We start from the raw sequence: 16,445 nt of genomic DNA on the forward strand, positions 1-16,445 counted from the left end.
CTGGAAAACTGAAGTTGAATTCCGTCTGGCAGAAATGAGTGTTTGAATCAGGAAAGTTCTCTCAACCTCTACAAGCCAGAATGTTGAATACATTTATATTAACATACTTTACCAGCTGTTCATGCGGTTGGAACTTTTAGCGGTAGGAATGTGAGACCAATATATCCACACGTATAAATTACATCAACTTTTCAAAGCGCTGGTAGTGTGTTCAGATTTCTTACCTTAAGCATGCGCACAAAATAAAAATACATGCATACTTGCCGAACTCGTACACATGTTTCAGGTGATGGAAATCGAAATGCACTATCAGCGCTTTGAAAAGTTGATGTAATTCTTTCCTGTGGATATGTCACATTTCTACCGCCAAAAGGACCAACCGCAAAAGTAGTAAAAAATATCATTTGATTCAACATTCTGGCTTGTAGAGCCAGGGGAAACGTTCCTGATTCAAACGTTACAATTCAATGTCTGGTTTCCAGGCAAGGTGGTGAATAATCATTGAAGCGCTGCCTAGTGTTCTAAGGTGCGTATTTGCTTAACACACAACCTCATTGTTTTAATGTGAATAACTCATGTTGAGTTAGGAAAAATTCAAGCATAATCCTTCACTCAGGTATAACATGTTACAACATCCTAATCAGACACTCATAATGCACCTGTTTATAAATCCTAGATAGGTGCCCCACTAGTGCATTGTAACCATTATCTTATCTTCCTTTTAATTTCGAGTTAGCTCGAGCACTTCATACCACTTTAATACCACAGTGAAAATGCCTATTTACATTATCAACACTTAATTTTTTTAAAGATTTAAAAATAAAAAATTGTTGTCCATAGTGCCCATACCGCAGGGGCAGTCTTACATTAGTCCTTGTCCTAGTGCTTCGCACTGGTAGCATATTGGGCACCTCTGGGGTCCTCTCCCACAGCCACGGTCGGCAGAGATAACTGCCCTGGTGGGGTCTTCCCCGTCTCATTATGTGTCTTGCCCACCCCATCCATCCACCATTTTCCCCATGTGTCCCTCCTGTGTCCTATGCTCTCCTGAACTGGGCGCATGTCCTTCCGGTTCCTTCCATACTTTCGGCCCTTTACTACCACGTCATATGACCTTGCGCTGATGTGCCCTATGCATGTGCCAAGACTCCCAAGTGGCATCCCTGGCGTGAGGTGACAGGAGCACTCTGACAGCTTGGCCTTGTTTATTACAGGCAGATTTTTTGCATGCTGGTCATAGTAATGTTTTGACTTGTCCTGACTTGCACGTTTGTGTCCCTGAATATCCCCAAAAACCTTTGGTGTGAGGAGCTTGGGAGTTGGCAACAAAGAGTGGGTGCGTCTAGACATTAAGTGCTGTACAGGACTGCTGCCGAAGCCCTCTGTGGGAGTATTTCTCCACGCCAAAATGCCTTTGCCTTTGTGATAAGTCTGCTATTTTCACTGCTGACTCTGACTTACCATTACTCTGTGTTATGGTGAAGAGGTCACATGATGGAATTCCCAGGCTTTTGCAAACAAAGCAAAGTCTTGACTTGTGAACTGGGTCCCATTATCTGTAACTACACCACTGTCAGGTATGCCATACCTGCTAAACTGCTGCTTACAACAGTCAATGATGCAACCGACTGTTGTGTCAATCACTTTCTCTACCTCCCATAAATCAGAAAAGGAACGTTCTTTACTGTGAACAGATCCATTCCCACTTTAGACCAAGGACGTGTTGGTATGTCATGTGGCTGCAGCGTTTCCTTTTGCTGCTTAGGTAGATTAGCATTACATATGCTGCACACAGCCATAAAATGTTTCATTTCTTGGGTCATATTGGTCCAGAATACTGAGTCTCTGGCTTTCCTGAGACTGGCTTCGACCCCTGAGTGCCCTGCATGGATACGAGAGAGAATCATTGGACGTAGAATTTCTGGCACTACCACCCTGTCGCCTTTGTAGACAACCTCTTCCTGTATTGTGAGTTTGTCTCTGTATGTCCAGTAGTCCCTCACCAGGATGGGCGTACTCTTTCTTGTGTCTGGCCAGCCTCTTAGGATAAAAGACTGAAGCATTTGAGAAGTCTTGTCCTCTGTTGAATGAGCTTTGCTAGCATCCCGTGTCTGCGGGGAGATGTTTTGATCAGTAGCATGGTTCACATCTTCAAACTCCGCCTGTACAGCATACTGTCTCATTTGTCCGATATTGTGGGTGACTAGTTGTTTGTAGTGCTGCTCTAGACAAGAAATCTGCAATGTGAAGCTCTATTCCTTTCTTGTATACTACCTGTAGTTGATAACGCTGAAGCTTTAGCATCATCCTTTTTGAAGTCGCTTCGGGGCAGACAGAAGTGTTTTTTGAAGATAACCTCAAGCGGCTTGTGATCAGTGTGCACTGTGATAAAGTCCCTACCATGAAGGTATTGATCACAGACGGTCACAGGCGAACACTATGGCTAGGCACTCCTTTTCAAGTTGGCCATATCCTTGCTCCGTGGGTGTCAATGTCCTTGAAGCAAATGCAATGGGCTGCCCCTTCTGCAAGAGCGCTGCCCCTAGGCCTTTGTCACTTGCATCACATTGTAGGGTCACTTCAGAGAGGTCATAGTACCTCATTATTGGTTGGTTGCTTACCAATGTCTTGATTTGCGCCAATGCATCATGTTGAGGAAGCCATGCCCACAGCACATCTTTATTGGTCACCCGACACAATGGCTCGAATACGTCAGACGAGGTATGAATTTGGCTAAGTAATTTACAAAACCAAGCAGTCGCTGCGCTGCTTTTGCACCTGTAGGTGTCGGCATTTGCTGTACTGCCTCCACCTTCTTGGGGTCTGGCTTCAGGTCTTCAGCTGTCAAAAGATGTCCCATGTATGTAATACTGGTGAGCCTGAGCTTAACTTTGTCTTTATTCAGCTTTAGATTCATCTCCCTTGCTCTTTGTAAGGGCTGAGTCAGGTTGTGGTCATGGTCCTGCAATGCTTCTTCCATAGTAGCACCACAGCCATATACCATGATGTCATTAGCTATGACGCTTATTCCTGGCAGTCCCTGAAGTGCATCATGTTGCCTTCGCTGGTTTCACTCCAAATGGTAACTTTGTCCACCGGTATCTACCATTGGGGTCCAAAATGGGATGGGTTAACTACTCTTCATCCAAACGTACCTGCCAGTACCCATTTTTTTGCATCCATAAGTCAAAAGATTTTCACTTTTGCCAGGCTTGGCAGTATCTCTTCAATGGTAGGCATTTGGTAATGTGTCCTACATAAGGCTTTGTTCAGGGAACTTGGATCAAGGCAGACTCTTATTTTGCCAGCAACAACCATGTTGCTTATCCACTTAGTAGGATTGGTGACCTTCGTAATGACACCCAGTTCCTCCATTGACTCAACAGCCTTTAGTATATTTTCCTTCCGTGGAATGGGGGGAGGGAGAGCTGTTGACCTGATCTAACAGACTCATCCACCACCAGGTGAAGCCCTTCAAAAACGTCCTCAAACTGTTTCAATATTGCCTCTGAGGTGTTCGAGTCTGATGGGACCTTTTGTTTTTAGTGTTGACATGATGAATGACATGCTGGTGGTTGAACACATGTTTCTGCTGAAAAGAGAGGCTTTTGCAAGGTTTTCACCACTTGGAACTTTAGTACATGTTTCCCCATCATGATTGGCTTGTAGTTCACTCCCCTACTGGTACAGCCTTGCTTGGTTGTAGCTTTGCATCTCCATCCTACATTACTTGCATAAAGTCTCTGTAGCTGAGTATATTGACAGTTGAGCCACTGTCTAGCTGGCATTTGATAGTGCTGCTTGGATCATAATCACAGTTGTCACATATCAATGGGGTAAGCTTTAAGTTTGTAAACCATTTATCTTTGCCACTTTGAACAGAATTAACATCTCATGTATAGCATGTCTGCTTCTTCAGCATCATTTTGATCACTGCATGTATCCTGTTCTAGCAGATTGACAGGCTTACTTTATGTTTTTTTCCAAAGAATTTGCATATAACCCCATATGGTGGGCATGTGGCTCTTGCGTGTGTTGATCCACAGTACCTGCACCCTTCTTTAGTATTTTTCCGTCTTAGATCACTGTCCGATTAATTGTTTCCATTTTCTATCGACATGGTCTCTGTATTTGTTCTGAGTGGCATAATTGACTGATTCTGCCTGTTCAGGGACAGTGTTCATCTTTTTTAATTGGATCTGCGTCTGTTCGTTTGCTCTGCATATATCTATGCCTTTATTCCGCGTTGTGGTTCGCGCAGCATACTTGCTCTTACTCCGTTATCTTTACAGCCAATCACAAGTCTGTCTCTGATCATTTCGTCTATCATTGACCCGAAAGCACAAGAATCCGACAATTGACGCAACCTCACAATATATTGACCAGACGTCTGCTTGAGTTTGTTCACGTGTTAAAAATGAATCTTTAATTATTTACATTACGAGTGGGTTCAAAATGTCTTTGTAAAACGTTAAGGATTGTCTTATAATTGTTTATATCCTCTTCCCACAGATCTGGGTGACGCTGAAGCATATGGCACTCTCTTCCAAAACACTGAGCAGTGTTGCCACTCTCACATGATACAAATCGCCGTTCATGTCCATGGCGCTAGCCACCGGAATTTGACTGAGAGACATTGCAGACTCTTCGTCCTCGTTCATTTGTTCCACTTATCTGCGTTTATCCGACAGCGATTACATTGTCCACATACATTGTCCTATTTTCCGTAGCGCTTGACTTTGGGTTATTTTCTCTGACACCATGTTTTTCTGTGAATAACTCACGTCGGAGAGTTTGGTAAAGTTCAAGCATAATCCTTTACTCAGGTATAACATGTTACAGGTCACAACATCCTAATCAGACACTCATAATATACCTGTTTATATATCCTAGAAGGTGCCCCACAGGCGCCATCTCTGGGTTGGCGTTATAAACATTATCTTAACATTATGTGCTTGTCGTTGGAACTTTTAACCGCATAAAGGAAGAATTACGCGTCAATTTCTAACTCGATTCTCTTTGTTACTAAACAGCCTGTGATGCGACGCGCCGGTGCGACTGGTCACTGGCGTCCGCACTCATTCCACAAATCGAAACTGCAATGAGAAATAGGACAGATCGAATCCTAATGCTGATCTACATTGTGAACACATTTAGCGTTATAGGTAAGTAACAGTTTCAGCTCAATGTTATAGCTTCACTTGAGTTCTCATTATCAGGAAATAAATAGTCTTAGTTCACACGTTAGTCGCTATAGCTCACTAAATGCCTGCATCTTATGACCGCTCATCACATCTGTCTTTGGACCATATTACAGTTTGCTTCATTGCTGAGCCACAGGTATCTATCTGACTGCCATATGATGTCCCACCTTGAGTGGTCTGTTTTAATGCTGTTGCCTATTTATTTTCTTATATAGAACTGCTCCTTAAAATAGGGTTTATTTTTTTTAGGAATGTATCTATTTTAATGACTGGGAAGGGAGCAGTGGTAGGCTACTGTTACTCTAACGTGTTGTTTATTTAGCCTACTATTATTGCTAGAATTGTGTTAAAAGTTTTCCAGATGGTGTTTCTCATAAGAAATTTTCTCTCCTTGAACAGGTGTTCTCATTACTGATTCATTTACATCGATCCAAACTTATTCTTGAGTATGGCAATGGTATGTATCAATTGTATGTCCTGGGTCAGTTACTGGGAGATAAAATCATTACTTCTGTCATGACACTGTCGTGACTCTTTCCCTCCTGAGAAATAAGTGGTTAATGTACCACCATGTCTGAACTTGAATTTTATTTTGAGTTTTTGAGCAACTGATGCTGTAAATGTCAAAGTTGCCTTCTATATCTCTCCCTTATAGAAGAGTTGGGTGTCCAGCACATGTGTTGCCAAGCGTGACCACAGCAAACCTAAAGCTGGTGAACTGGCCTACCGCAAAGGAGACATCCTCACTATTGTGGAAACAGGAACGGTACATAACAACTTATGTTGTTATTCTGGTGTCAGAAAAGGGGCTCAGGGGCCCTCGTTGCACACAATGTACTTTTCAAATGTAATAATGTAATAAACTTTCCCCTGCTCTTTGTGCACTGTCTACTCTGGTGGGGGCTCTATAAATACAGTTGAGATGAAATGAAGCTATTTGCATGATTCTACTGAATGCTATTCTGATGCTGTTTTCTAGGGGAAAGGACATTACATAGCCAGACACAACACCACAGGAGAGGAAGGACTCATCTCTACCACCAACGTGCGAGAACGAGAGGCCATTTGCGTCGACCCTAGTCTCAGTCTCATGCCGTAGGTCAATTTAAGGCTATGCGTCTGGACTTCTATATATAGACCTATATTACAATACACCTATTTTATAGCGTACAACTATAGTACAATTGAGATGGAAGATTTGGTCCAGTTTGGTTAGCTGTGAGCTAGGGCCAAGTGGTTTTCCTGACCATGCGACAACCCCTGGCCCTTTATGGAATAGCTATCTAATCCCGACCAATAACTCTGTTGGTCCACGCCAGCTGGTTCCATGGGAAGATCTCAGGTCCTGAGGCGGTGTCCAAGCTGCTGCCTGTGGAGGATGGCCTGTTCCTGGTGCGGGAGTCCATCCGCCACCCTGGTGACTACGTGCTCTGTGTCAGCTACTCCAGCCAGGTCATCCACTACCGAGTCATCTACCAGGACAGCAAACTGACCATCGACAACACCCAGTACTTCTACAACCTCTTAGACATGATAGAGGTGAGGAGGAGATAGATCTGTTTGGTTTATTTCAACTTTTATTTTTCAAGTTTAGTCTCATTGAGATAAAATCTATTTTGTAAGACAGACCTTATTGATAGGGTCAGGAGTTTTTATATAGAAAATTAGCTGAACATGTTGGGATATGTGTACGCAGTGCAGACTTTTTAATAAACAGCTTAACATTCCTAAGGCCACGGGGCCAGACGGAATTCCTGGATCGTACTCGGCGCATGCACTGACAGATGGCAAGTGTCTTCACTGACATTTTCAACCTGTCCCTGATCCGGTCTGTAATACCTGTATGTTTCAAGCAGACCACCATAGTCCCCGTGCTCAAGAACGCCAAGGTAACCTGCCTAAATGACCATCGCCCCATAGCGCTCACATCTATAGCTATGAAATGCTTTGAAATTCTGGTCATGGCTCACATGAACACCATCATCCCAGACACCCTGGACCCACTCCAAATTTCATACCACCCCAAAAGATCCACAGGTGACGCACACTGACCTCACACACTTGGACAAAAGGAATGCCTATGTAAGAATGTTGTTAATTGACTACAGCTCAGCATTCAACACCATACCTCCTTCCAAGCTCATCACCAAGCTCAGGACCCTGGGACTCCCTTTGCAACTGGATCCTTGACTTCTTGACGGGCCGCCCCCAGGCGGTGAGGGTAGGCAACAACATCTGCCGCGCTAACCTTCAACACTGGGGCCCCTCAGGGGTATTTGCTTAGTCCCCTCCTGTACTCTCTGTTCATCCACGGCTGTGTGGCCGCGCACGACTCCAACACCATCATAAAGTTTGCTGACGACACGACATTGGTAGTACTGATCACAGGCAAAGATGAGGCAGCGTATAGGGAGGAGGTCAGAGACCTAGCAGTCTGGTGCCAGGACAACAACCTCTCCCTCAATGTCAGCAAGACAAAGGAGCTTATCGTGGACTACAGGAAACAGAGGGGCGAGCACACCCTTATCCACATCGATGGGGCTGTAGTGGAGCAGGTCGAGAGCGTCAAGTTCTTCGGTGCCCACATCACTAAGGACTTAATATGGTCCATACACACCCACACAGTTGTTAAGAGGGCACGACAGTGCCTCTTCCCCCACAGGAGGCTGAAAAGATTTGGCATGGGCTCTCACATCCTCAGAAGTTCTACAGCTGCACCATTGAGAGCATCTTGACTTGCTGCATCATTGCTTGGTACTGCAAGGCACCCAACCTCAAGGCGCTACAGAGAGTGTTGAGTACGGACCAGTGCATCACTAGGGCCGAGCTCCCTGCCATCCAGGACCTCTATACCAGGCGGTGTCAGAGGAAGGCCCAAAAACATGTCAGACTCCAGACACCCAAGCCATAGACTATTCTTTCTGCTACCGCACGACAAGCAGTACCAGTGCACCAAGTCTGGAACCAACAGGACCCTGAAAAGCTTCTACTCAAATCAAATCAAATTGTATTAGTCACATGCACCGAATACAACAGGTAGACCTTACAGTGAAATGCTTGCTTACGAGCCCCTAACCAACAATGCAGTTTAAAAAAAAGACGAATAAGAAATAAAAATAACAAGTAATTAAAGAGCAGCAGTAAAATAACAATAACGAGACTATATATAGGGGGTTACCGGTACAGAGTCAATGTGTGGGGGCACCGGTTAGTCGAGTTAATCGAGGTAATATGTACATGTAGGTAGAGTTATTAAAGTGACTATGCATAAATGATACCAACAGAGAGTAGCAACAGTATAGGGGTGGGGGGGGGCAATGCAAATAGTCTGGGTAGCCATTTGATTAGATGTTCAGGAGCCTTATTGCTTGGGGGTAGAAGTTGTTTAGAAGTCTCTTGGACCTAGACTTGGCACTCCGGTACCGCTTGCCGTGCAGTAGCAGAGAGAACAGTCTATGACTAGGGTGGCTGGAGTCTTTGACAATTTTTAGGGCCTTCCTCTGACACCACCTGGCATAGAGGTCCTGGATGGCAGGAAGCTTGGCCCCAGTGATGTACTGGGCCGTACGCACTACCCTCTGTAGTGCCTTGCAGTCGGAGGCCAAGCAGTTGCCATACCAGGCAGTGATGCAACCAGTCAGGGTGCTCTCGATGGTGCAGCTGTAGAACCTTTTGAGGATGTGAGGACCCATGCCAAATCTTTTTAGTCTCCTGAAGAGGAATAGGTTTTGTCGTGCCCTCTTCGTGACTATCTTGGTGTGCTGGGACCATGTTCGTTTGTTGGTGATGTGGACACCAAGGAACACCACAGCCCCGTCAATGAGAATGTGAGCGTGTTCGGTCCTCTTTTTCCTGTAGTCCACAATCATCTCCTTTGTCTTGATCACGTTGAGGGAAAGGTTGTTGTTCTGGCACCACGGCCAGATCTCTGACCTCCTACCTATAAGATGTCTCGTCATTGTCGGTGATCAGGCCTACAACTGTTGTGTCATCGGCAAACTTAGTGATGGTGTTGGAGTCGTACCTGGCTGTGCAGTCATGAGAGAATAGGGAGTACAGGAGGGGACTGAGAACGCACCCCTGAGGGGCCCCTGTGTTGAGGATCAGCATGGCGGATGTGTTATCTACCCTTACCACCTGGGGGCGGCCCGTCATGAAGTCCAGGATCCAGTTGCAGAGGGAGGTGTTTAGTCCCAGGGTCCTTAGCTTATTGATGAGCTTTGAGGGCACTATGGTGTTGAATGCTGAGCTGTAGTCAATGAATAGCATTCTCACATAGGTGTTCCTTTTGTCCAGGTGGGAAAGGGCAGTGTGGAGTGCAATTGAGATTGCATCATCTGTGGATCTGTTGAGGCGGTATGCAAATTGGAGTGGGTCTAGGGTTTCTGGGATAACGGTGTTGATGTGAGCCATGACCAGCCTTTCAAAGCACTTCATAGCTACAGACGTGAGCACTGCGGGTCAGTAGTCACTTTGGCAGGTTACCTTAGTGTTCTTGGGCACAGGGACTATGATGGTCTGCTTAAAGCATGTTGTTATTACAGACTTAGACAGGGAGAGATTGAAAATGTCAGTGAAGACACTTGCCAGTTGGTCAGCTCATGCTCGCAGTACACAGCCGAGAGCGTGATCACACAGTCTTCCGGAACAGCTGGTGTACTCATGCATGTTTCAGTGTTATTTACCTCAAAGCGAGCATAGAAGTGGTTTAGCTTGTCTGGTAGGCTCGTGTCACTGGGCAGCTCTCGGCTGTGCTTCCCTTTGCAATCTTTAATGGTTTGCAAGCCCTGCCACATCCGACGAGCGTCAGAGCCGGTGTAGTACGATTCGATCTCTAAGCCATACAAATGCTAAACAAGACTGCTAAATAGCTAATCAAATGGCTACAAGGACTACCTGCATATGCACACACACTGGACTCAACCCACACACTGACACATATTACACTTACACCACATCGCATACACACACACACACACACACACACACACACACACACACACTACATACGCCCACACCTGCATGCTGGTGGTATTTCCTACTACCTGCATAGTGAAGCCATGCACACACTTTCATACCACATACGCTGCTGCTCCACATAAGCTGCTGCTACAGCTCATTCTATTATATCCTGTTGTCTACTCACTTTACCCCTATAGCTACCTCAATTACCTCGTACCCCTGCACATCGACTCGGCATGTGACAAATAAAATGTGATTTGATTTGGTACTGGTTCTCGCAGTTTATAGCTATGTTATTTTGAATCTTTTTTGTTTTTCATTGTGTATTTATTTCTCGTGTCACTTTATCTTTAACTCTGCATTGTTGGAAAAGACCACTAAGTAAGCATTTCACTGTTAGTCTACACCTGTAGTTTACGAAGCATGTGACAAATAACATTTGATTTGAGGGTTTCCTAACAAATATCTTGCCTACGGTTTTATGCTGATGAGCTAATGTTCATTGTCACAACAGGGAGCCTCTCTATGGAAAAATGATCACACTGAATTTGACTTGAACCACACCAAGGCTAACTGTGACCCATTTGAAAGGAAGTGTTGTTTACAAGAAAGATTTCAGTCTCAGCAGACCTTTTTAATGTTTATATTGAGCCTGTGAGTTTCCGAGCTATTGGAAAGCACAGACACAATGGTGTTCGGAGATGTGAGTGACTGTAAAGACTAAATATGCCTCATCTGTGGAGCACAGATGTCTTTAGTCCACACTCATATCGCTGACTAACTCTTGTGAGGAAGTAAAGGGAGAATCCAGCTGCTCGCTGACACACACACAGCTGTGGGCAGGACTATTGGATTTAAAAATAAAATATGTTTTTGTACAGTTCACCATACCATCATTCTGTTTTCTTTTCGATAGTACTGTAATGAAACAGCAGGGAGCAGGTCTCGAACCCTCGACCTTCAAGCCCGAAGTCCGGCGCGCTATCGACTGTGCCGCAAAAGCGTGCTCGAGCGGCAGAGTCGATTTCCGCGCTTATAAACCCAGGGTTGTCACAGCACTAAATTAGTTTACTTTTAGAATGAATAACTACCACTACATACTGTACATACATTCAGTATACTGTATGTGGCCCATACACACACTTGTGTTGTGAGTTTTAGCAACAAACTTAGTAAAAAAAAATGAACAACGCTCATAAGTTTGCGACAGATATATTTTGTAAATCTAGCTCAAACGGCACGTCATAACAGTCGTCAGGACACAAGTCTTCTTTAGTTTCACTGCAAAGCCACAGTGCACTAACCACAGCTGATATGGGGCAGATGTTGAAGCTTAGCTCACTAACACAGCATGATTCTCTCCAAAAGTGTCAATGACAGTATAGTTCAGTCTCTGTTTTTAATATAAGCTGTCACTAATGGCTATCTTTGCAGTTCTACTCCAAGCACAAGGGAGCTATTGTTACCAAACTTCTAAAGCCCAAAGAGAAGGAGGGCACCAAGTCAGCTGAGTTGGAGCTGTCTAAAAGTAAGTGCTTGGGCTTTACAGTCTCGTGATGTGTCAGAGTTGGCCTCCTCAAGGCTCCGAGATCTATGCCTTTCTGGGTGGGGGCCACAGGGTATTTTGTGGGTGGGAGGGTGTGTCTCACGTCTTTTCTTTTGAAGTGAGAGCTATAAAGAATGAAAAGCTACTTGTTTTAGACTGGTGTCTCTGTCTGTGTCACAGCGGGATGGCTGCTGGACTTCAGGGAGCTGACCTTGGGAGGGAGTATCGGGGAGGGGGAGTTTGGAGGTGAGATTGCAATGTCTTATTGTGATTTTTTTTGTTTGTTGAAAATGAGCCGGTAAACCATTCTAACGTTGAGTTGAACCCTGATTCTAGATGTTACAGGTTTAATTGACGGTCTCATCCTTTTGTCCCCTAGCGGTGTATGCAGGAGACTACATGGGCCAGAAGGTGGCAGTAAAGAACATTAAATGTGATGTAACAGCACAGGCATTCTTAGAAGAGACCACTGTTATGACGTGAGTCGAGAGTAACGAGACATGTTTTCTTGACTAACTTAGTTAATTCAATTTAGGAACTTCTATCTGTCTTTTGTTCCTTCGTCCCCTTTTTCCTTCCTTTCTTGCTTACTTCCTTGCTTCCTCACCCTTCATTCCTTCCATAATTGATTGTTTTTGGTCTGACTCGCCACTAGGAAACTGCAGCATAAGAATCTGGTGCGGTTGTTGGGGGTGATCCTACACAATGGACTGCACATCGTCACAGAGCTCATGGCCAAGGTACTGCCGCCGTGACTTCAGTACCGTCAATCTGTCATCACCGTCAATCAAGACAAACAAATATACTAGGAGTAGACTTAATGTCCAGGAGTCCAGGAGACTGACATTGTTGATGCAAAACAATTGTAGCAAGCACACACTTAGGGACTAACTTAGATTACACAACTCTTATCCACCCGTCTCTTTATTTGTGCGTTGCAGGGTAATCTGGTGAACTTCCTCCGGACAAGGGGCCGTTATGTCATCAGCACTGACCAGCTACTACGCTTTGCACTGTGAGGCCATATCATAGAGTTAAATAGAACTCTATACGCTGTACATTACTACAGTCACACTGCCCTTTAACAGTCATTCATAGCTGATCCCATCCCATATACAGTTAAAACGGCTCTTCTTGGTACTCTCCCTGCCGCATTACCAACTTTACATTTGTGTCTATTTCAGTATATAAGACTGTGTGTTGTTGTGTGTTCAGAGATGTATGTGAGGGTATGGAGTACCTGGAGTCTAAGAGGTTGGTCCACAGAGACCTAGCAGCCCGTAACATCCTGGTCTCTAACGAGGGCGTGGCCAAGGTCAGTGACTTTGGATTGACCAAGTTGGACTGCAAGGCCTCAGACAAGTCTAAACTACCAGTCAAATGGACAGCCCCTGAAGCCCTGAAGAAAGAGGTATGATGATGTTTACCTCTCGAACTTTTATCACGCTTACAGTACAGACGTATGTGTAATCACAGACTTAAAGAATGTGTAATTCATGTGATTCGTGTATGATTGTTAGCTGGTGTCAGGGTTTTAGCCTATGTCGTTATTAGACAATACTTCTCATGTCAGTCAGCCATCGTTGTTGTGATTTTTGCTACCTATCATTGATTTGCCTTTGTGGTTATGTGTGGTTGTCTTGCAGAAATTCTCCACGCGGTCAGACGTCTGGAGCTACGGTGTTCTCCTCTGGGAGACGTTCTCTTATGGTCGACAACCCTACCCCAAGATGGTGAGTCCTGACTTTACATCACCGTTCATAAAGATCAGTGGCGTTGTGAGTCACTGTGGAAGCACAATGTGACAAACATTTGTATGAGACAAATGTGATCTGTGGTGTAATGCGTGAAACGATGGCATGCCATAGCGCTCTGTCATTCATGGAAGCTGCAAGGTCCTCTGTTCTGACACCGGTGTTGCAGCATGTTTCCCAGAGGTCTTAGCCTGTGGGAGGAGAGCCACGGTGTCCTCTGGGATACCTACGGCAGCGTCCAGTGTCCTTATCTTACCGCTGATCAGTGACAAAGTACCAACCCAGTAGTTTTTACTACCTGGTGCACCATAAACATCCTGACACCAGCGCGTTTCACCTATTATGGTTGGTCCTAATGGAAAACGGGTTTGTTTTTACATGTATGCCTTTATGACCCATTATGCCGTACGTCAGCAGTGCTTTATCCGCTGATAGACTTACGGTATTGAAACGAAGGAAACTCCGCCTGAGGTTAAAGGCCGTGTAAGTGCGTCACAGGACAAGGATTTGCACCGGACTCATTTTATCTCTCCTGAATGGGTGTCGGGGGAAATGAGGGGATTCGTAAGCTTGGCTCTGGTCCTACTGTGTGTAGTTATGATGTTTTACCAGTAGGGGACCCCTGTGAATAGGTTTAAACCATATTTCTGTCCCATGGTTTCTGATGCGGTCATATACTGTAGTCTGTCCCAGACCTCTGTTTCTTTAGCACTACATTTTCACTGACACTCATTGTCACCATATGTGTTCATTTGAAGAAAAACACCCTAGTCCTGGTGAAGCAGCACCGATAACTGCCGTCATCACGGCAGAGTTTGTTAACTAGAGAAATGGAAGGGTACATTATTTATTTACTTCATACTTAAAATCCTCTTTATTCATGCTTTATCTGTTTGTAGGGAGTCTCAGTTACTCCCCACACAGGTATGTAAAGCAGAGAATCAAAGCAATGGCACTAAGCAGGTAATAATGGCAGGGATAAACCAGGATTAGTGCTTGTAGGCCGCGTTTCTATGGCAACAGCTCCTGTTGGCAGCCAGCCAAAAAGAAGAACGAAGGGGTGGGGTGAGGAGGGGGAGAGAGGTTGTGTGTTCATGAGTGCGTATGTGTGTTTGTACATGTAGGGGGGAAGAGATTATGGAACTTGCACTCTCCTGTGACACACAGTCTCAATCCGTTGTACCTGTCCAGCCCTATCCCTGTTTACCTGGCAGGTCAATATGATGACATAGCATGGGTAGCCAGCGGGGGATCAACTAGACTGACTTAAAGCATGTTTAGTGGTGGTTTAACCATATAATTAGAATGAGTGACTCATATTGTACTTGTTTAATGCAGGCGATGTAACATACAGATACAGTATGTAGACAAAATGTGTTTGATATTCATTTTGTGTCCACTAAAAAGTTAACAGGCCCTTTAAGAGGGAATGACATTATCACATGTCCCATCTTTTTCTGTCTTTCTCCTTATGTCTCCCTCCTCAGTCTCTGAAGGAGGTGAAGGAGCTTGTGGAGCAGGGTTACCGTATGGAGGCTCCAGAGGAGTGTCCCCCCAGTGTCTACGCCCTGATGAGGTGCTGCTGGGAGGCTGAGCCCAGGAAGAGGCCCTCCTTTCAGAAACTACAGGAGAAGCTGGAGAGAGAGCTGACCAAACACAGCCCTGGCTGCTGAAATCAATTTAATAATCCTATTCAAATAACTACTGTTCTTTTGTTTTGGGCTGCCTGGAGCAGGGACAGTAACCCGGGACAGGTGGACCCAAGTGGTTACAGCTCGCTTCACAGCTTTCCCGGGAAACTCAACGTATTCTAGCATCACGCATCTTGATTTGCTTAAAGAAAAAAATCATATCGTTTTTATGGCAAAATCGTTTAAACGTATGTTGAGTTTGTGCGGTGAAGGATGCAGGATATTACAATAAGACATGACCTGTAACAACATGTTATCGATTTTTATTTTATTTTTATGGAATGATCTGCTGTAATGAAGAGTCCTTACACTTATTTCTGCCTGTGGTATTAGAGGGAGCAACTCAACTCGTCATATCTCAGTCTTCCCTGTGGCTCAGTTGGTAGAGCATGGTGTTTAGAACGCCAGCATGGTGTGTGCAACGCCAGGGTTGTGGGTTCGATTCCCACGGGGGGCCAGTACAAAAAAAATTATAATAATAAAAATAATGCATGAAATGTATGCATTCACTACTGTAAGTCGCTCTGGAAAAGAGCGTCTGCTAAATGACTAAAATGTAAAAAAATATCTCCACACCCCAATTCTCTTTCCTGAGCAACATATTATTTGTGTTACCAATATGTGGCCATTATTTTTCTTTCATAAGAGACAGAGAGCGAAAAGGATTGAGGGAGAGAGAGAGATGGAAAGAGGGAAAATGCTGATCCGGGATTAAATCCCAGATCATCCGTATCTGCTTGTTTCAGACTGTAATTGTCCAGCAATATGCCCTGCGACTCGGAGCTTAATATGTGAAATCTTGAATGTTATTGCTGATATTAGTAAGGAATTACAAAGCCGACAGCAGTTTGTCTGTGTACAAGCTCTGAGGAGCTACAGGGGATTGGGACGGAATATCCTATTTTATTTTCAGTTCATTTGCCATAAATGTAGTAGGTCTATACTCCCATACAACCAGTGACTCAGCAGGTCTTAGTCGATCTATCTGTGTAAAGGGAATTTCTTTATTAAATCCAGTTCCTAAAAGCAAAGGGGTGCTCGGTTTGAACAGTAATTGTTGGATTTTGGACAATGGACATTTACAAAGAAGAGAAACATACTGCATCTGGGGTTTACAAAAAAATAAAAATAATGAAGAGCACATAAGGGACTTATCTCTAAAACAACCAAGGTTCCTCTGTCTTCAAGCAGCTATGATTTAACTCAACTCAGATTAGAGAGGGGAGAGATTTTTATTTTATTATTGTTGTCACGTTACAACCCAAATTAAAGATGTCATTAGTTTTAA

The 16,445-nt window shown here is 44.5% G+C and overlaps 1 protein-coding gene across 1 annotated transcript; it reads left to right on the forward strand.

Moving 5' to 3' along the window:
• Positions 1 to 69: 69 nt before the first annotated feature.
• Positions 70 to 16,445, forward strand: LOC106613678 (megakaryocyte-associated tyrosine-protein kinase). The gene is made up of 13 exons (XM_014216187.2): positions 70 to 5,165; positions 5,604 to 5,661; positions 5,860 to 5,970; positions 6,184 to 6,299; positions 6,524 to 6,743; positions 11,601 to 11,694; positions 11,893 to 11,958; positions 12,092 to 12,191; positions 12,368 to 12,452; positions 12,654 to 12,727; positions 12,928 to 13,123; positions 13,359 to 13,445; positions 14,954 to 16,445. Exons 2-13 carry the CDS (start codon positions 5,653 to 5,655, stop codon positions 15,137 to 15,139), a joined length of 1,344 nt encoding a protein of 447 aa, XP_014071662.1. The 5' UTR covers positions 70 to 5,165; positions 5,604 to 5,652; the 3' UTR covers positions 15,140 to 16,445.

The sequence above is a fragment of the Salmo salar genome, chromosome ssa10 (genome assembly GCF_905237065.1).
Source record: "Salmo salar chromosome ssa10, Ssal_v3.1, whole genome shotgun sequence".
Classification (NCBI taxonomy): Eukaryota; Metazoa; Chordata; class Actinopteri; order Salmoniformes; family Salmonidae; genus Salmo; species Salmo salar.

Coding starts and splice junctions, on each gene's coding strand:
- LOC106613678 (XM_014216187.2), top strand. Junction 5,971..6,183: donor CTATTGTGGAAACAGGAACG/GTACATAACAAC, acceptor GCTGTTTTCTAG/GGGAAAGGACATTACATAGC. Junction 6,744..11,600: donor ACCTCTTAGACATGATAGAG/GTGAGGAGGAGA, acceptor CTATCTTTGCAG/TTCTACTCCAAGCACAAGGG.